At 40.7% G+C, this 20,398-nt stretch overlaps 1 protein-coding gene across 4 annotated transcripts; it reads right to left on the bottom strand.

Annotated features, from left to right (window-relative positions):
* Positions 1–492: 492 nt before the first annotated feature.
* On the bottom strand, positions 493–19,540 carry Fcrl3 (Fc receptor like 3). Of its 4 annotated transcripts, XM_069999998.1 has the most exons (15): positions 19,453–19,540; positions 19,276–19,359; positions 18,596–18,616; positions 17,106–17,348; positions 16,398–16,658; positions 15,879–16,163; positions 14,832–15,110; positions 14,172–14,450; positions 10,384–10,662; positions 9,396–9,515; positions 6,578–6,602; positions 4,669–4,781; positions 4,051–4,119; positions 1,807–1,838; positions 494–1,721 (listed from the first exon to the last, which is right to left on the bottom strand). In XM_069999998.1, the coding sequence occupies exons 4-15, from the start codon at positions 17,266–17,268 to the stop codon at positions 1,587–1,589; spliced, it is 2,040 nt and encodes a 679-aa protein (XP_069856099.1). In that variant the 5' UTR covers positions 17,269–17,348; positions 18,596–18,616; positions 19,276–19,359; positions 19,453–19,540; the 3' UTR covers positions 494–1,586. The 4 variants fall into 4 exon arrangements, with proteins under 4 accessions (XP_069856098.1, XP_069856101.1, XP_069856099.1 ...); XM_069999997.1 differs by lacking the exon at positions 19,276–19,359 and having other exon boundaries at positions 493–1,721; positions 19,453–19,537; XM_069999999.1 differs by lacking the exon at positions 19,453–19,540 and having other exon boundaries at positions 19,276–19,438.
* Positions 19,541–20,398: the final 858 nt, after the last annotated feature.

The raw sequence follows: 20,398 nt of genomic DNA, 5'->3' as shown, positions 1-20,398 counted from the left end.
CTACAGACAAGGGTATATTTGATCTTATGACAGAGTAAGTATCTTGAAGATCACAACTTCTGTGTGGTTGGGAATGTCCTGTTTGTATACACTCTCTCTCTCTCTCTCTCTCTCTCTCTCTCTCTCTCTCTCTCTCTCTCTCTCTCTCTCTCTCTCTCTCTCTCTCCTCTCTCTCTCCTCTCTCTAGCTCTATCATTTATTTACTTACCTATCATCAGTCACCTATCACTGTATATCCATGTGTCTATCTAATCAAACAATTTGGAAAGTCAATTTTTATTAAATAGGAACAGATTGTTATTGTTATTGTTATGAAATAAGACATAACAGGAAAGTAAGCCTCCTTAGAGAGAGATTTGATGCAGATTATGTATTTGGGTAATTTCAAACTGAAATTGAGAAATTTTACAAATAACCCTTTTAGTGTAAATTTCATACAGAATAATCATGGAGGAAGAAATAAAGGGTGAATAAACAATGTAGAAGTAAGGCAATAAAAGAATTTGAATACTGCTTAGTGGGATGATATATTCAAGGTTATCATAAACCAATCACAGAAACCACCTATGCATGTGTAAGCCAGCTGTTTAGCAAATTGCATATAATTCTTTTTTTTTTTTTTTTTGCTGGTCCTGGGGCTTGAACTCAGGGCCCCAATGCTGTCCCTGAACCATTTTGTGCTCAAGACTAGTGCTCTACCACTTGAGCCATAGCACCACTTCCAGCTTTTCTGAGTAGTTTATTGAAGATAAGAGTCTCAACGACTTTCCTGCCTGGGCTGACTTCAACTGCAATCCTCAGATCTCAGCCTCCTAAGTAGCTAGCCTTACAGGCTTGAGCCACCAGTGCCCAGCTTCATATAATTCTTTTTTTTTTTTTTTATTGCCAATTCTGGGGCTTAAACTCAGGGCCTGGGCACGGTCCCTGAGCTTCTTTTGTTCAAGGCTAGCATTCTACCCCTTGAACCACAATGCTACTTCTGGCTTTTTCTGTTTATGGTACTGAGGAATTGAGGGCTTCATGCATGCTAGGCAAGCACTCTACCACTAAGCCACATTCCCAGACTCATATAATTCATTTACAGAACTGTTTGGTCCTATTGGCCTCTAGTATTATCTTTGTATTAAGAAGATAGGTAATGTAGTAGGTAGGAGCTCAGGGTTCAGTTTTTGTTTGAAAATGATCCTGGACAAACTATTTAAACTTTATAAGCCTCTGTTACATCTGTAAAACAGGTACTGAAATAGTCAACTTTTCCATTATTTCTGTTTTTATTGCAATTCCATGTGTAAAGCTCTTGTGTCTTTAGAAGAGGGCTAGTCCATCCTCCTCTATTCCATAGCCCTGGAGTCTGCGAGCCCACAGACTCTGCCACACTTGCTTAGATGCTCCTCACGCTCTTCCCAGAGAACACACAGGCCCAAACATAGAGGAGGTGGGCTGCCATTTTGCACAGACCTGTGTCCCCTGGGGCCTAGCCCCTGGGGAGGAAGAGTCTGAGAGAGAAGGAAAGTGGGCTATTAAAACAACAGGGGAAAGCATGCAGCTTCTTCCCAAGGTTTCTGAACACCATTCTGGGTCACAGGCTAGTGGTCCAAGACTGCTGATTCACGTGGGACATTCTCATAGTCTTCTGTATCACCTTCCTGATGATTGCTGGCCTGCTGGGAAGAGTCATCACAGCATGCTGTCCTCAACTCAGAGTAAATGATTACAGGTTCCTGGTGAGAAAAGTCCACAAAAGATAAATTTCAATTACAGGTAAGGAAGAACGGTGAGGAGAGAAAGCCCGGCAATGTGACTCACCTTATCTTTCTGACACATCCTTGGTGAATTGGCTGTTGAATGAGAGTAGCAAAAGAAAGAATTAAACTCTATATTACCATGGGTGCTAAGCCAGTTTTACTTCCACTGTTCATCTCTTGACTTGTTCCTGATGAGTTTTTTTTCCCAAACCCTTAGAGATAGAGTGCATACAGGATAAAGCCTCTCCCAAGTTCCCAGGATGACTTTCTGGATGACTTCTCTCTTGCTCCTCTGCTTATTGCAACCCCGGCCACACATCCCTGACTGCCACCGCAGGCCTCTGGCTGTTTTGACCATCTGAGAGAAGGTATGTATGACATACTCCAAAGAGAAGTTAGAGGAGGCGGAGGAAAAGGTTGGCAATCTAATGCTACACAATCATTTCACCAGAAGCCAAAGATTTGGCAGTAGATCTTTAAGGAAATTCAGTGTGTGTATTCCTTCTAGCCTTTCAAAGCATACATTTTTCCTTTTACCTAGTAAGCATTCATTGAAAAAGGGTGTAGGTAAGTTCCATAGATAGAAATAACAAAGTCAGTCCACATGATGCAGAAGACCATAATTTTGAAGGAGAGAAATGACATAGAAACATTTTTTTTAAGTATTATGAGCACTTAGATAAAAACCATGCTGGTTGCCACCAAGAGTGATCAGTTCCTCCCAGGTTAGGATATGAGGAGTGACAATAAGAATCACAATGAGCTTCACTGGGTGTCCAAGCTACGCCCCGGAATGTGAGCAGGGGTCACCAGCTACACTAGAGATGAAGCTACTTTGAGACAATTAGGAAGTATGTTTTCAAAGCATTAAAATGACAAGAGTAAGGACAAAATGCTACATTAAAGACCTAAGGGGGAGCCTAAAGGTGCAGATCTAGGCAAGGCAGAGTCACTTAGGATAATAATTCCATGCAATGGGGGAATCAAGTTGTATCTCTCACAGGGATTGTGCTATGAACAGTTGCAGGGTTGAAGACTAAGACTAGAAATGGAGATCAGCTAGGAGAAGTGCAGTTGTCCTGACATATTCAATTATAAGAGGCACAACTGTATGTAGCATTCATTCATTCATTCCAAATACCGTTCAAGGGGCCTAGGATTCACCAAGTATTGATCTCAGTGCTATGAATGCACACTGTCTCCAAATATTTATGGAGTGTGCTGGTAGTATAAACAGGTAAGAGAGCTGATCATATGACTGACATTGTAGGAGAACACAAAATGCTTTTCATGTTGGGTTCATATAGAGATGACCCTTTTATCAAAGACCCCTTGCTGGAACTGAGTGCACATGGCCACCTCACCTCTACTTGTAGAAAGTTATCTCACCTGAGCTCCTCTATGACCCAGCAATCCCACTCTGGGCATTTACCCAAATGATCAGAAACAAAGCCATACTAAAGCTACCAGCACAACTATGTTTATTGCAGCATTATTCACCATAGCTAAGATATAGAACCAACCCAGATGCCCCTCAGTAGATGAATGGATCAAGAAAATGTGAGATCTATCTATCTATCTATCTATCTATCTATCTATCTATCTATCTATCTATCTATCTATCTATCTATCTAGATAAATTCTATGCTTCCATCAGAAAGAATGACACTTTCCCATTTGTAAGGAAATGAAAAGACTTGAAAAAAAATCATATTGTAAGCCATACTGTAAGCCAGACCCAAAGAAGCATAAGTCCCATGGTTTCCCTTATTTGTAATAATTAGTATACATCTAGGATAATGAGCAGATGAGCAGAATAGCTCAATAGCTATGTACATATGACCATGACCATATAAGTTGATGCTCAATGAAATAAACTCCAAGACATGGTCACAAGAGGTTTTTCTTTGTTGTTGTTTATAATGTACTATATGATTTTTTTGTTTCTTTTCTATGTTCTTCCCTCTATGGTATAACCCCTGTTGTCACTGCTTTTGATTTTGGTACCCAGGTATTGTATATATGTTTATTTGAATTAGATAAAGGAACAGGAACAACAGAATGGTGAGACAAAGGACAAGGGGGGAAACCAAAGAAACAGTGATATACACAAGACAATATGTTGGAAATGATCTGTACAACTTGGGGGGAGGTTGGGGGAGGAAAAGCAGGAGAAAAATGAGGGAGGGTAACAAGTTTGACAAAAAATGTACTTATTACCTTACTTATGTAACTGTAACCCCTCTGTACATCACCTTAACAATAAAAAAATTTTAAAAATAAAAAAGAGAGAAAGTTATTTCACCTGAATTTCCGTTTCTAGGCTGTCTGCTTTGGATCTGGGAATAAACCATGTTGAGACCTTCAGGATTTACTGTGAGAAAAGAATAGATGTTATACTTGGCTACTAGTTAAGAGCTCACACTCTATAATTTCCTTCTATTCTGCTGTAGTTTTGGGTTTGATTTCTTTCCCAGAGGTTCATGAGTGAGAGGCTAGATCCCCAGTATTGATGATAAGAGGTGGTATGACCTTGAAGAGGTGTGGTGCAGCGGGCGGGCACCACAGGCCCTTCTCAGGCTGGCTTCCTGTCTCACCATGTGGTCTTCTCCGCGCATGTGTGCTCCTGCCATCTGCCTTGAGCTTCTCACCAGAGTTGATGCTGGTGCCTTGCCTTTGAACCTCCAGAACTGTGAGTTCATCCGATTTTCCTTCTAAGCTACCCAGTCTCAAGGTATTTTATTATAGTAATGAAACCAGACTAACATGGCTTCTGAGATACCAACTTTATAGTCACCTCTTATCCTCCAAATAATGCCAAGAATGTCATTTGAAATTGCATATTAAGTTCACTAAGGTTTTTCTCAAACTCTCTTCCCACTAGCACATCCCTGGAGGCCTCTGTTCCTTAAGGACTTCTCACCATTATTGTATATTGGCTGCAGCTCTATAAAGGCTGGGTGCCCATCGTGGAGGTGTTCCTGGGGTGGTGTGCTAGAGAGCCTGGAAAAGGAAGGCTCCTGCCAATCACTGGGACTGTGGCAGAGGGAGAAGAGACAATAGATGTAAATAGGTTCCTGAGACAGAGTATCCAGGTAGGCACACAGACCAGCACGATTCATGTAAAAGTATTGTGTCCACTTCTCCATGTCACTTTCAAGAAAGTATACTAAGAGAATGACATACACAGGATAGAACCTGGGCAGCAGAGCAGGTAAGGTCAGAGGGCAAAAGCCACATGGTCTCAGGGTCCCTTTGATAGTGTAAAGACTTTTATTTGGCTAACTTAAAATTTATTTTCAGGGGCTGGGAAGGTGGCTCAGTGGTAGAGTGCTTGCCTTGTATGCCTGAGGCCCTGGGTTCGATTCCTCAGCACCACATAAGCAAAAAGAAAAAAGCCAGAAGTGGCACTGTGGCTCAAGTGGTAGAGCACTAACCTTGAGCTGAAGAGCTGAGGGACAGCGCCCAGACCCAGAGTTCAGGCCCCACAACCGGACCCAAAAAAAAAAATTTATTTTCAATGATGTAAATGCTTAAACATTGATATATAAGGACAACTGCATTTGCATAGAACTTGACCTTTATCTTTTAGAAAAAAATAGCTCTTTCAATTTTCTGTCTTAGGGATCCAATGGTCTATTTTATTTGTAAAAGATACCATAAAGGCACTTCAAGAAAAGTGGCATTTAAAAAAACAACAACTTGGGGCTGGGAAGGTGGCTCAGTGGTAGAGCGCTTGCCTTGCATGCATGAGGCCCTGGGTTCGATTCCTCAGCACCACATAAGCAGAAATAAAAAGCCAGAAGTGGCGCTGTGGCTCAAGTGGTAGAGCGCTAGCCTTGAGCTGAAGAGCTGAGGGACAGTGCCCAGGCCCAGAGTTCAGGCCCCACAACCAGACCCAAAAAAAAAACAAAAACAAAAACAACAACTTCATATCCTTGTAGTTATTTTTATTTTCTGTCAGTCATGGGGCTTGAACTCTGGACCTGGGCACTGTCCCTGAACTCTTCAGTTCAAAATGAGTGTTCTACTACTTGAGCCACATGCCACTTCTGGTTTTCTTATGGTTAAGTGGAGATAAGAGTCTGGGAAGGTGGCTCAGTGGTAGAGTGCTTGCCTTGCATGCATGAGGCCCTGGGTTAGATTCTTCAGCACCACATAAGCAGAAAAAGCCGGAAGTGGCACTGTGGCACAAGTGGTAGAGGGCTAACCTTGAGCTGAGGAGCTGAGGGCCAGCGCCTAGGCCCAGAGTTCAGGCCCACAACCAACAACAACAAAAATAAATAAATTAAATAAATAAATAAATAAATAATAGTCTCACGGATTTTCCTGCCGGGGCTGGCTTTGAACCATGATCCTCAGATCTCAGCCTCCTGAGTAGCAAGGATTATAGGCATGAGCCACTGGCTTTGTAGTTATTTTTTAACTCAACAGTACTGACATTCAATAATCATTTTCTACATAAATGTTCGAGTAGAGGAAGAGGAACAAGAAATAATCATGATAGCTTTCATGATAGCTCATGAAAACTGATATCATTAGGATACCTGTGGTCAATTTTTTTTTTAGTCAGATCATGTAAGTTAGTAGATAAATAAAGATGGACAACAAATTGTGTATGTTTTGTGCATCAGTAGACCTACTGAGTATACTTTACAAATATGATAGAAAGTGACCCCTCTCTACTCACCTTTTGGGGTTTGTAAGAATGTTAAAAATGTTGTTAGGAAGTCCTTCCAAAATGGTTTACAATGTACATACTTCCATGCTTCTAGCTTGTGTTTACAAAGAAATCATAAACATGCTGGCAGCACAAGAAGCAAAGACCTTACCTAGATGCCCCAGGGGCAGAAAGTCCTGCAAAACGAGCAAAGGAACATTGGTGGTAAGTGCTGTGTGTTCCATGTTGGAACCTTGCTTCCTATAAACAACAATTCATTCTAAGATATCAGCTAGAGCAAATTTTGGGCAAAAACTACCACCTTGTAGTTGGCAAGGAAGGCAGAAGTTATGAGACATCTGCCCAGAAACATATTTACTCTTTTAAATCTTTTCTTAGTAACAACAATGTAAAAAGCAAGCAATTGTCAGTCCAGATTGCTCTTCTGCTGCAAGAATAGCTACCACATGACTGCAGATCTCAGCAGCCCACAGTCCCTATCAATAAAGCTTTGGAGGGATTAAACAGAAATGGAAGGAAAATGTTGGCAAATCAAATATCGAACAAGGTAATGATATCCAGAGTGTATAATACTTGAACACAAATAAATACAAACATTATGGCAACTTAAAAATAAAAATTGAATAAAAGGGGCTGTTATATTGATCAAAACACAAGAATTAAACATCTGCTAATTATAATTGTAACTGTAATTTTGGGAGTGGCCAAACAAATACTATGGTAACATTAGCTACTAGTGTATTAAAACATTAACAATTATAATTTTACATTGATATCAGATAAAGACTATATCAGAGTATATAATACTATTAGGAGTAAAGATCATTTTATAAGGATAAAGTGGTTAATTTATCAAGAACATATAACAACTCTGAACATTCATATAGTTGGAGCTGCAAGAAGAAATAAGAAAAGCCACAGTTATAGTTGAAGATTTCAATACTTGTTATCTCAATAATTGATAGACAAAATAAAGAGAAAATCAGTAAAGGAATAGAAGAAATTTGTAACAGTAGAAGATTCATACTGTAAGAAATGTAAAAAAAAAGAGTTTAGGCAAAACAAAATGATACCAGGTAGAAATATGGATACACAAAAGGGAATGAAGGATATTAAAAGCGACAACTTTCAATATTACTTTGGCAAGTCTTACAAGGCAGAAGGAAGGAAAGTCACCAGCCAATATCCCTCATACATATAGAAGTGAATATACTTAACAGAATTTTTGTAGCACTCATATCCAAGTTGTGTTGGTCAGAGAAACAGTAAGATGGTTTAAACACTCAGATTTCAACTTATCATAGACTTCAGAAGAAAACTGCGTGATTGTCTCAATCAATGTAGAAAAAAAATCAACAGCTAATCTTTCCTGTCATGGCTCCCAACAAATTAGGAATAGTTAGGATTTCCTCATCAAGATAAAGAGTCTTGACAAAAATCCCACACTTAGCCAGTTACTGGTGGCTCCTGCCTATAATCCTAGCTACTCAGGAGGCTGAGATCCGAGGATCACAGTTCAAAGTGAGCTTGGGTAGGAGTCTGTGAGACTCTTATCTCCAATAAACTACTCAGAAAAATCTGGAAGTGGCACTGTGGCTCAAGTGACAGAGCACTAGCCTTGAGCACAGAGAGGTTCAGAGACAGAGCCCAGGCCCTGAGTTTAAGCCCCAGTAATGGGGCTTTTAAAAAAAATCCTACATTTAACATAATACTCAAACAACAACAAAAACTGAAGCCAGTGCTGGTAGCTCACACCCGAATCCTAGATACTCTCGAGGTTGAGGATTAGAGTTCAAAGCCAGGCCAGCAGGAAAAGTCCCTGAAACTCTTATCTCCAATAAACTACTCAGAAAAAGCCAGAAGGGGCGATATGGCTCAAGTGTAGAGCTCTAGCCTTGAGCACAAAGAGACTCAGGGATAGTGCCCAGGCCCTGAGTTCAAGCCCCAGGACCTGCAAAAAAACAAAACAAACAAAACACAAAAAACAAAAACAAACAAAACAACAGCAACAACAAAATCCCTGACTAATTCCACCACATCATAAAGAAGATTCTGGTCAATACAATCAAGCAAAAAAAAGGGAAGATATTAAAATTAGCAAAGAAGTTACTCAGGAGGCTGACATCTGAGGAATGGTTCAAAGCCAGCCTGAACAGAAAAGTCTGTGAGACTCTTATCGATCCAATTAACCAGCACAAAACTGTAAGTAGAGGTGTGGTTTAAGTGGTAGAGTAACAGCCTTGAGCAAAAATAGACAAATGAGAGCACGTGGCTATGAGTTAAACCTCCAGCACTGCCATGCACACACACACACACACACACACACACACACACACACACACACACACACACATACACACACATGCATCCATGCATACAGCACACACACATACACAATGAATAAAGAGTGAAACTATATTAGCAGGTATCAGGATATAAGATTAATATATTAAAAACAATCATATATATTATATATACTCATATATAGTATACACACACAACATATATATATATATATATATACTAAGCAAAAGTGATCAGAAATTGAGTTTTAACAATTCTCAGAATCCACTATTAATTTTATCCAAATTTCATCATAGTTGATTTATTCAAATACACCTAAGTTTATGGTCTGCACATCAGTTTGTGACAAATGGAAGGCTTTCTTTTTACTTTCAGAAGACTTTGGAATGGACATGGAGTAGTAAATACTTGCTAACATTTAAAAACAAGCAAAACTCTGCTATTTGGTTTAAAATCTCCAACAAGTAAGATGTTTCTTAAAATGACCCTGAGAACTTGACTCTCTTTTTTGTTACTACTGTCTACAGGATGACAGTGAGTGTAACACTGAGAACCTTGTTGTTGGAAAGAAACAATTGACTTTTGTACTATGAACCTAGCCAATGGCAAATTAATATGGCAAAGGCAAAAGTCACCATCTCTCAGGGCAAGGGATAGACACGCACCCAACTTCCTTTGAGTCCTGAAGTGACGCAGCAGGATGGCAGCAATGGGAAGGCCAAGGACGCCCAGCAACCCCCCAGTGACTCCTGCAGAGATGAGGCCAGCTCTTTTCCTGCGTGGGCCTGAGTGAGAACACCTATATTTGAATTCCAGTGGCAAAGCTTTTAAGTCTAGACAAAATCCACAGTGTAGAGATATGTGAGGGGAGATATTTTCCAGGTTCTCATCTCTCCCTTTAAACTTTTTTTTTTTTTTTGGTGGGGGGGTCCGGTCGTGGGGCTTGAACTCTGGTCCTGGGCGCTGTCCCTCAGCTCTTCAGCTCAAGGCTAGCGCTCTACCACTTGAGCCACAGCGCCACTTCCAGCTTTTTCTGCTTATGTGGTACTGAGGAATCGAACCCAGGGCCTCATGCATGCAAGGCAAGTGCTCTACCACTGAGCCACCTTCCTAGCCCAACTTTTTTTAAATATATTTTTTTATTGTAAAGATTCTGTACAGAGGGATTACAGTTACATGTGTAAGTTAGTGAGTACTTTTTCTATGGAGCATTGTTACCTCCTCCCTTGTTTTTCCCCTACCATCTCTTCCCTCCCCACCCTGAAGTTGTAAAGTTCATTTTCAACATAGCGTTTTGTACATCTCATTGTTACAATGGGTCAACCTGTATCCTTATTTCAGAATTTTATTATTTCCTTTCCCCTCCCCAAATTAGAAAAATGTATATACAAGATGCAGGGCAGTGAAAACATCTCCCTTTAAACTTATCTCCACTAATTTGCAATCTTCAAATCAATGACTTGGGTTAAAGTGTATTGCATCTTGGGTTAAAGTGTATTGTTTTTATGAACGTCCATGAAATCAGTCTCAATCTCAAGGAGCCCAGATCTTGGTGGTCATGTTCAGAAATGTTTGATACTGGTTGAATTCATACCATCAGATAGGCAGAAACTGTTACTGTACACAACCATAGCCCCTGGCTATTAAATTCACCTGTGATGTCGAATGTCATCACCTCACTGCGCTGAGGCTCAAGGCCATTGTCAGCCTCACAGGAATAATTTCCAGCATGGTCTGTGGTCACGACGAACTTGAAGGATGCACCTCCTCCCATGGGAGCCAAACTATTCCCGAGGACCATGTCTTCATGATAAAACTGGTACAGGATCGGAGGAGAGCCTTTCAAGGCCTCACAGTAAATTTCTACCTCGTCCCCTACCATAGCTTCGGTTTCAGGGGCCCTGAGGCTGAGGACAATGTCAGACACTGGAACTGAAGGAGGAGAAATACTTCACTGATAGTTCTGCATAAGTGTATATACAAGCAAATTTAATAAAGGAATGTGAAGGAGTATTTTTTAGTAGGAACACAGATCTGGATTTAGGAAACCTGGGCTTGGATTCTGTTTCTGTTCATTATTAATTCTACAATTTTGATTTTTAAGAAGGTTTAAATTAATCTAAGTTTCAGTTCATTCCTCTGTACAACAGAGCTAGTCATCAGTTATATCTTATGCTATCATCATAACAATGTATGTAAAGTACTCAATAAACATGACTTATCATTACTGATAGAAATAACTTGAAAGCCATTTCTGAACATGCTTACTCTTTTTTTATGTAATTATAATCTTTTTTATTGTAAAGATGCTATACAGAGGGTTACAGTTACATGAGCAAGGTAATGAGTACACTTCCTATTGAGCATTGTTACCCCCTCCATTGTTTTCCCCCTACCATCCCCTCCCTCCCTACCTTCCCCGAGGTTCTTTTTTTTTTTATTGTGATTAAGTGATTACATAATTTCCTGAATTTCACAGTGTTGTGGAATAATGATGCTCATTTAAAGTCACAAGTTCATTCTAACTTTCCTGGAGCAAATTGTCTATCACAGTCTATAACATATAACGGTGTAACATATAACAGTGTACACATGTTATACACCATACATGTGAACATGCTTACTCTTGCATATTAGTTCTAAGACCAAGACCTACACATCTGTCTAAAGTAAGACATCATTTCTCTCTTTCCAATTACTCTGCTTCATTTTTCAACATAATGTTTAATACTTCCTCACATACTTACATATATATATATATACACACTCATAAATACCCATATAAAAACATACATCTTTCTACCATTGTTATGCATCTGATTACATCAATTGAATATAAGTTCCACAAGAACACAGATTTAATTCTTCTTTGCTGTATTTTAGCCTGCTGGAACTTTGTGTGGTTTGCAATAGTTACCCAAGATTCAGTGCCAGAACTGATGCAGAATGGCACAAAACTATCCTGATGCAGCACTAGCAAAAATGACTCCTATTTTAAATGATGATTACATGAATAGGATAGCTAGTCCAAATTTTAAGAACAACATTAATATGAAATGTGAATTATAAAATCACTGGCTCTACTAAGTTGTGGAGAAATCTGGAAGGCTTGAGATATCAACTCTGTGCTTCACTAAGGGTCTTATCTCTGTTTTGCATTAGAGATTGTCTAAAGGGGAAGGGGTGCTTTCATTAAATGACAATGATTACACTTGAGAATGAGCCATCTTCTGACTATAATAAATGTGGTGCATAATAACTTATCCAGATAGAGATACAAAGTCATACAGACTCTTGCTAAGTTTAAGTTTTATCCTTCTATAAGCCATCTGAAACTTCAAATGTCCTAGGTGAGATGCTAAGGGCTTTAAAATTAGATCTGTTGCTGATTATTATTATTTTTTGGCCAGTCCTTTAACTCAAAGCCTGGGCTCTGTCACTGAGCCTTTCTGTGTTCAAGGCTAGTGCTCTACCACTTGATTTATACCACCATTTCAGGCTTTTTCAAAGTAGTTTATTAGAGATAAGAGACCCATGGACTTTACTGCCTAGGCTGGCTTCAAACTGCAATCCTCAGATCTCAGCCTCCTGCGTAGCTAGGAATACTATGTGAGCCACTAGCACTTGACCTTTTTTTTTTCAATAGTGCTGGAGATCCAACCTAAGGTCTTGTGCATGCTCAACAAACTCCCTATCACTGAGCTATATCCCCAACCAGAGATAAGTCTTTATTTGAAACTTTGTGCAGCTTAGTTTGCCTTTCTATCCACCTCTCTAGCCTTCTGTATTTGGGAGCAGACTGCCAGCTTCTTGCTTATCTTTCACATTAGGAACCCCTGGTTCTTTGTGTGTACTCTTCTAGAATTAGAGAATTCAAGGACTAGTATATCAAGCCTATGGGGGAGGGGCATATTCCATTCAGTGTGTGAGAAAAATACTAGGATTATGAGAATGTTAATAGTATTTTATTTTGAGCTTGAAAGACAGACATTTGGCTCTACTAATATTCATACTGGTGCTCCTCCTTGAGCCATACATCATATCTTGTGATGGAAAGACACAGGGGTAAGATCTTGGGAAGGCTCCTGGTGTCTGGAGCAGTGGGCAGCAGTGTTCATTCACTTCTTCCTTCACTCTGAGTGTATTGGAAACACTTTACACATTTGCTTGTCTACTTATATGCTTTTATCAATTATTTTAACTTAATGAAATCTTTACACTGGTCTATGATGAGATGGAGGAGTGACCACAAACCTTTTTACAGAACGTAGAAGTTATTCTGTTATTTTTGTGGCAAACTTCTAAGAGGTCAGATTTAAAGGTAAAGCCTATGCATCTCTATGAAGATAGAATTTAATTATTGGTGATTTTTGAGTGGTGATTAGTGCTTATAGTGTAATAATACTTAGAAGATACTTTGTTGCTGTTATTGCTGCTGCAGTAATGGAATTGAACCCAGAGTCTCAACCATACTAGGGAAGTGCTCAACTTCTTTTGTTTGTATTTGTTTCTGAGATAGGGTGTAGCTAACTTTCCCTGGGTTGGTCTCAAGATGGTACTCCTCCTGGTCCTACATCCTGAGGAGCTGAGTTTACAGGGATATACAACCATATCTGACTAAATGGTACTTTGAAAAGTTTAAGGTGTGACTCACATAGCCAAGAACCAGCCTACCAAGTCAAGGCCCTGAGTTCAAACTTCTAGTAATGCTAAAAAACAAAACAAAACAAAACAAAAACTTTTTAAGGTGGCCTGAAGACTACTTAGATTTTTAAAAATACAACTTTGGGGGCTGGGAAGGTGGCTCAGTGGTAGAGCGCTTGCCTTGCAGGCATGAAGCCCTGGGTTTGATTCCTCAGCACCACATAAGCAAAAAGAAAAAAAGCCGGCGCTGTGGCTCAAGTGGTAGAGCACTAGCCTTGAGCTGAAGAGCTGAGGGACAGTGCCCAGGCCCAGAGTTCAGGCCCCACAACCGGACCCCCCCAAAATAAATAAATAAATAAAAATTAAAAAATAAAAATACAACTTTGTTTAATCAGCAGAGAGCCAAGTAGCAATTACTATTAGATAGATGTAAGGGATGGACATTATAGCAAGATATGGTCAAACAAATCCAGAAATCAGGCTCTCTTTGTGAATAACTGCAGGACCATTAAATATATTTTGGAAAGTCTTCCTGCTTCTATTGTTAAGAGTATAAGGCTATATATTATATAGCTATATATAATATAGCTTTCCATGACACTAGCAGAGTAAAGGAAGTAGTAGACTAAATTACTGAATGTGTGACTATAAGGAAGAATCCCAGAACTCTCAGGTAGAGGCAGAAGAAGTGGAGAATCTGCTGGAGTTTCCTACCCATAAGAGCCCAATTGGAGCTGTGTTTGAAGAAGAGCATAGCCCAATGCTAGCTGTTATCTACTGTGGAATAGTCTACTTACCTATGACCTTGAGACTCACTCTGTCACTGCTCTGGGGTCCTAGGCCATTGTTAGCGTCACAGGAGTAGTTTCCAGAACCTTCCTCAGTCAGGGAGAAATTGAAAGATGCTCCTCCACCATTGGGGGCTGAGCTGTTCCCCAAAGTGACGTCTTCATGATAAAACTGATACCAAATTGGGGGAGAGCCTTTCGAGGCTTCACAGTGAAACTGTACCACGTCCCCCACTACAGCTTGGTGCCTGGGAGTCCTGAGAATGAGGACAGGACGGGACACCAAACCTGGAGGAGACAAAAGGTTGTGAGAGAAAGACCCTGATGCTTCCCTGGATTCACAACCCCATTCAAGGAGTTTGGAAATAAACACATTCCTTGATTGGTTCTAGTTCCCACAGGCTGTACTTTTCTCATCTAATAATCTAGAAGCACGCACTCAACACCCAGAGAAGTAATCTTGGATAATCTGCTTCTATCACTCTTCAGAACTCTCCACAAGAAACAAAGTACCTTCAACTTCTTTTGTCATCTTTACAATTGCTCCTCAATCTTCATCTCTGAACCTTGTGTTTGACAGAAAACCTAAAGCTTGGTTGATGAGCCAAAGGAAGAAAAAAAAGCACCCCAAACAAACAAACCAAAAACACAAAGAAATCAGGAACTTACCTCTCACAGTGACTTCCTTCCGATTGCTGAGGATGGGGCCGCCATTGTCGGCCACACAGTAGTATCTCCCAGCATCTTGCATCTTTACAGTGGGTATCAGCAACTCTGCCAACAGGGATTTCTGGGTCTTCTTGCTCACTCTTGTTCCATCTTTGTGCCAGGAGAATGTGATGGTCCCTGTGCCCTTGGCAACTGAGCAGATAAGAACCAGATTTTCTCCTTCAATAAGCTGCCCTCCTGGGGGCCGGGTCTCTAGATTCACATCAGACACAGGGATTCCTGGAAAGACACAAGATGAGATGGGAGGGTTTCAACTACAGGAATCTCAAAGTCAAGCAAAAGACTGGTGCTTCCATGAGTAAGCTAGTTGCTTCAGGTGCAACATGCAGGGGAAAAGTAGAAGCTAATGGTAGATCTTATCTAAAGAGACCAACATTTCTCCCCAGGAAATATAGGCACCAATTAAGATAATCCTAAACCTAACATTGCCTGCAAACACATCTGATGAACATTTATGTGCAAAGTGTCATTGGTGTATTAATGGACCTCAGAAGAGGAAAGAACGCTGGAATGTTACTTATATTCTGAAGTGACTCTATTTTCAATCCAAACACCTCTCCTGTCCTCTAGCCTTACCTTCACATCTCCACATTTTCCTCCCACTATTCCCCTTCATGTTCATCTTGCCTTTTTCCTATCATTTTGATGGGAGGTCTTAAGTCAACAAATGGAAATACTATCAAAGTCTTTAGGGACCCCATGTGGTCAGCAGTGCTTCTAGTTGACAGGTGACTCATGAAAGAACCTATCCTGTACATCTCTGGAACCCTACAGGATTGAGCATCCAGGAACCAGTTAGTAACCACCATTACCTGACTTAGGTGGAAAGGAATTCCTTGGCCAGGGAAGCTAGGTCAAGTTGAGTCTAAAGCAGAAAGGATACCTAGATAGATGGAAATTCATCTCTCCATCTGCCATCCTGGAGCTGGAGGCAGACAATGTCATTTCCTGTACTCCTTAGCTCTGTTGCCCTCCTCAAACACTCACTCAGCACATCTATCTTGAGTCTTGAGCTGCTTTTGATGATTTTATAAGCCACTGCTTCTGCCTGGCACCAGTAGGACCCTGAGTCTTCCAGCCTCATAGTAGGGATCTGGATCTCCTGAGAGCTGTTGCAACCTGACTCTAGGCGCTGACCATCTTTGAAGAAGCAGAATCGGAGCTGGACATGTGACTTCTGTGGAGGGAGCCGAGTCCCACAGGTCAAGGTCACTGGATCCCCCTCATTAGGCTGTCTGGGGCTGAGCTTCAGCACAGGAGGTAGAAATAGCTCTAGAGAGAACAAGCACAATTCCCCTAGGCAGTGAACACGAGATCCTTGCAGAGATGAACCTATGCTCTCAGCATCCACAATAGGAAATTGAGAACCAAGCAGGTAGGCCCATCCTTTTTCCATGATCAGGCTATATCAAGCTTTTCTGGAAATCCCCCACCCCCAAACAGCTTCCCTCACTCTTCACATAGTTTCATTGCCCAAACCTGTAAACCACAAGAGTTCACCATTACCTTGAACTTGGAGTTTTAGAGGCTTTGAGGCTTTACTCCATGGAATGTTCAACATAGCTTTCCAAAAGGCGGTACAAGAGTATTTACTGCTGTCTCTTGAGACTGAAAGTAGTTTGATGGTGTCTAAATAGTTACTCTGAAGTATTTTTCCATCTTTATAGTAAATTGCTTTATTTAATTGCCCACTTTTCCTTTGGCATTTCAGAAAAACATCATCTCCTTCAAAGATAGGGTGGGGTGAGACCTGGAGTATCACCTCATCTGCAATGAGTAGAGCATACACTCAAACCAACCATGTTTTTTCTTTCTCTCTCTTTACTTTCATTTCTGTTCATAAAAGAGGAGTTAGCACCCTGCAAACACCAGCAAATGTCCTCAATCTCCTTGTCATACACTCAGGACCAGATTGGTTTTGACCTAGGAGAGTGTCACTCACTGTCTTTCAATGAAAGGACAGTTCTGTGCTGTAGCTTTCTTCAGATCTGTTTTCTTTTTTGTCTGGCGGCCTCTGGGGTGCTGACCCTTCTCTGGTAGGAAGAGATAGTGATGCTATCCTATCTTTTTATCCACCACTAAGATCAGCAAATCATACATCTCCATACCCGTGTAGGTATCTGCCTGTGCTCCCCATATTAACCAAGTCCTCAGACACTCTGCCCAGTGGCTTAACTTGAAAGACTGTTTCCTACCCACCCTCCTCTTCCTCACCAGATGAAAATTCTACATGCACAGGTTCACTGAAGTGGGATCTTTGGGTCTTGCATTGGTAATATCCAGAGTCATTTATTTGGATTTCTTCAGATGTAGTTTTCCACACATTGTCGTTATGACACCAGGTTATAGGTCCCTTTTCTGAGGAAGGGACAGCCATGCAAGTGAGTTTCACTGATTCTCCTTGGAAGGTTGTGGACCATGAGGGATGGAGCAGAAGAAAAGCTCTTGGAGGTATTTCTGTGCAGGAAAGAAAACAATGGAAGTAGGCAAATGAACATGGGAGAATCCAGATTTTCAATTGAAAATTTTCCTGTCACGTGGATTGAAATCAGACAAAAAGTACTTGAAGAAATAGCTGGAATCGAACCTTTCCTTCTCATCCTTTGTATAACCTGACACAGATAGGGAGTGTTATAGGGAATGGGTCCCAGGTTCCTAGTTTGGGCTCTGAAAAGCTTAGGAGATGTAATTTATTATTTAGAGAGTCTTAGAAACTGATTCTGAAATGCTCTTGTATTCATTCCTGTCCATCTAAAGGTGAACTTGCTACAAATATAACTCAGAAGCCATTTCTAGACTCCAGAAAGCAGCCCTGTCTGACTATTAACATTTAATGAATAAGATTTTTTTTCATTACTTTCTTTTTCTTTTAGTACTTGTACAGGGATTTGAACTCAAGTTCTGGGCACTGTAACTTAGCTTTTTCAATCAAGGTAGGCCCTTTACCATTTGAACTATATCTCCACTTACAGCTTTTTTGTGGTTAATTGGAAAAAAAAGAGTCTCAGGGACTTTTCTGACCAGGCTGGCTTTGAATCATAAGCTTCAGATTTCAGCCTCTTGAGTAGCTAGGATTACAGATATAAGCTACCAGCACCTGATATTTTCATTACTTTTGAACCATGCTTAGTTGGAGATTCTGTAGAGAAGACAACTTTGCTTTCCATCTAAGTTTGACACAGTCACTAGTTAAAGGATATGAATCATTTTAATGGAAGAGAATGGGCTGTTTGGGAAATCAGACTTGTATTTGGAATTACAATGATTGCTGAACCTGGACGTTGAGATATGATGGTGGCCCCAGCTCTTTTAAAAGATATATAACTACTTTTCTGTCACATTTTCCTACGATTAGGAGCTACTTCTCTTTCCTTGGGTGGTAGCAATAGCTTGGGCATCTAAACAGAGGGATCTTCAGAGGTAGAGGAGGTAGGATATGAGAGTCTCTCAAGATCCATATCCTGTCTCTGACCTTGCTTCTGCAAATGCTTCCTCCCTCTATACTGAGACATCCTGGTAACAGGGAAAATACAGAGACTGGAGAAATCTAAGGAGGATCTGATTGCCCTACATGGTAACAGGTGTGACCTCAGAACATAAGCCACCTGACTCATGTGGGCACGTTCCAATCACCCCCTCTACAAGGCTGTGCTAGCCAAGAGAACTAATGCTCAGAGCCTGGGAGGAACCAAGGGGAAACATACCTGACTCTCCTTTTGCAGGAGCTGTGAGGGAATCAAGAGGTAAAAAACAAAAATTAGCACAGAGCCACATTTCTCAAACCCTTTCCATCCATATTCTATGAGATTTCCAATCACTTACCCACATAACTCCTGTAACTTTTTTCTTCCTCGTTTTTATGCTCCCATTTTTTATCAATTAGAATTCCTAAACACCAGCAAGAACTACAATTTCTTTTACAAACATATAATGGTTTGGGTCCATGCCCCTGCTCTCTCTCTGTCTCTGTCTCTGTCTCTGTCTCTGTCTCTGTCTCTGTCTCTGTCTCTGTCTCTCTCTCTCTCTCTCTCTCTCTCTCTCTCTCTCTCTCTTTCTCTCTCTCGCCTAAACACAGTAGTTCAGGTACAGGGAAAGACTTGGAAAAGTTTTCTATCTTCCCTTTATTTCTTCGGATTCCTATTGTTCCTTCTACTTTTTCAATCTCAATTTAAATTTTGGCTTAAAACATCAGGAAGGGAATCCTGCTTCTCTGCTCTCTTTCTTTCACAGGCCTTTGTTTTGGAGGTCACTCTATATCTGAACAATAACTCTGCTTGAAGCTATAGACTGAGGGATTTTAGTTGGTGGTTCAGCAGAAAGTAAAGTCCAAACTTACTTTGGGATGAAAAGAATGGTGGTGAGAAATCAAGTGTACTGGGCTTACCCTGGTAGATGTATTTGGAGCCTTTAAGATGTTTCAGGAACCCAAGTTAGTTCTTTCACATCTCTTGCTACTTGTCTCTAAACCCTGGATGAAAGTAGAAACAGAAGCTCCTCGCCATTTCCTCTGGATGACTTTAGAAAGCAAGACCATGGTTCCATCTCAAACCCATCTACTTACCCAGGTACAGCAGCATCAGCCATAGGAGCGCAAGGACCAGGCCTGTCTCACAGGACATGTCTGTCTCCCCCAAAGGCAGGTTTAGCTCTCCTCTACAAAGAAAGAGGGGTGGCTGCCACTCAGATCAGGCATGCAAACAATAGAAAAGGGGAAGTAGAACTTTGTATCACATGCTCCTTTAAAAATGTGAGTGTGGCTGCCTTCTTAAATGATATTTGTATTCCAGCCCCAGCACACTGAGCACTTTCAGATATAGGGGTCATCTTCCAACAGTTGGGGTCTCTCTGGAGAAACATCTCCACGTTGTACCTAGCTTCTCTGAAAATGCCACGCTATAGATATATTCAGATTCAACTCACCAGTTCTTCATATTTTTAAAAATGGAAAACCCCTTCTTTATTACCTCAAAGTCACATCACTTCTGGTCACCTGGGAAGCTCTCAACACACCGTGGTTGGTCAGGGTGGTGTCAGACTGTGTTTTGTGGTGTGAGCCACACACAGTCAAAATGTCTGCACACATCTTTTTCACTTTCACCTCAGTTGGCAGGAAACTTTGGAGTAGGAAAATAATAGAAATTTACAGATTCACAAATGGGGCTACTCCTACTCAGCCCTATGCAAATTAGGAAATAAAGGAATAAGCACACAAATAGGAACTTCTGTTTTGAAGCTGGAGTTCTCAGAAACTTTCTCTTCCCCTACATCCCTTGTAATCAGAGAGGTCCTTCCCCATTATGTTCTGTTCCAGGATCTATGTGCTTTCTTCACAGTGTTGATCACAATTACAAATTAATTTCTACGTGTACTTATTCTTCTCTATCTCTTCTCTGCCCCCTAACATTTGGAGGACCCCCTTTGTCTTGTCTGCTATCACATGCTCTATGCATCTCACAGTTCTTATTTATTTCACTGGATGTTGTTGTTCTGTTTGTTTGTCTTTCTGG

Source organism: Dipodomys merriami, unplaced genomic scaffold, assembly GCF_024711535.1.
Source record: "Dipodomys merriami isolate MVZ:Mamm:240054 unplaced genomic scaffold, mDipMer1.0.p SCAF_56, whole genome shotgun sequence".
NCBI classification, from domain to species: Eukaryota; Metazoa; Chordata; class Mammalia; order Rodentia; family Heteromyidae; genus Dipodomys; species Dipodomys merriami.
The sequence above is the reverse complement of the archived record's forward strand: the minus strand, read 5'-3'. Positions and strand labels throughout refer to the sequence as shown.

What these genes read in the sequence shown, in the direction of transcription:
- Fcrl3 (XM_069999997.1), bottom strand. Translation starts at nt 19,510, where the DNA reads ATGTCCTGTGAGACAGGCCTGGTCCTTGCGCTCCTATGGCTGATGCTG. An exon ending in CAGGACTCAAAGGAAGTTGG is followed by an intron (nt 6,603 to 9,395) that starts GTGCGTGTCTAT and finishes CTCGTTTTGCAG; the next exon opens with GACTTTCTGCCCCTGGGGCA. An exon ending in GCAGCCAATATACAATAATG is followed by an intron (nt 4,120 to 4,668) that starts GTGAGAAGTCCT and finishes CTTTTCTCACAG; the next exon opens with TAAATCCTGAAGGTCTCAAC.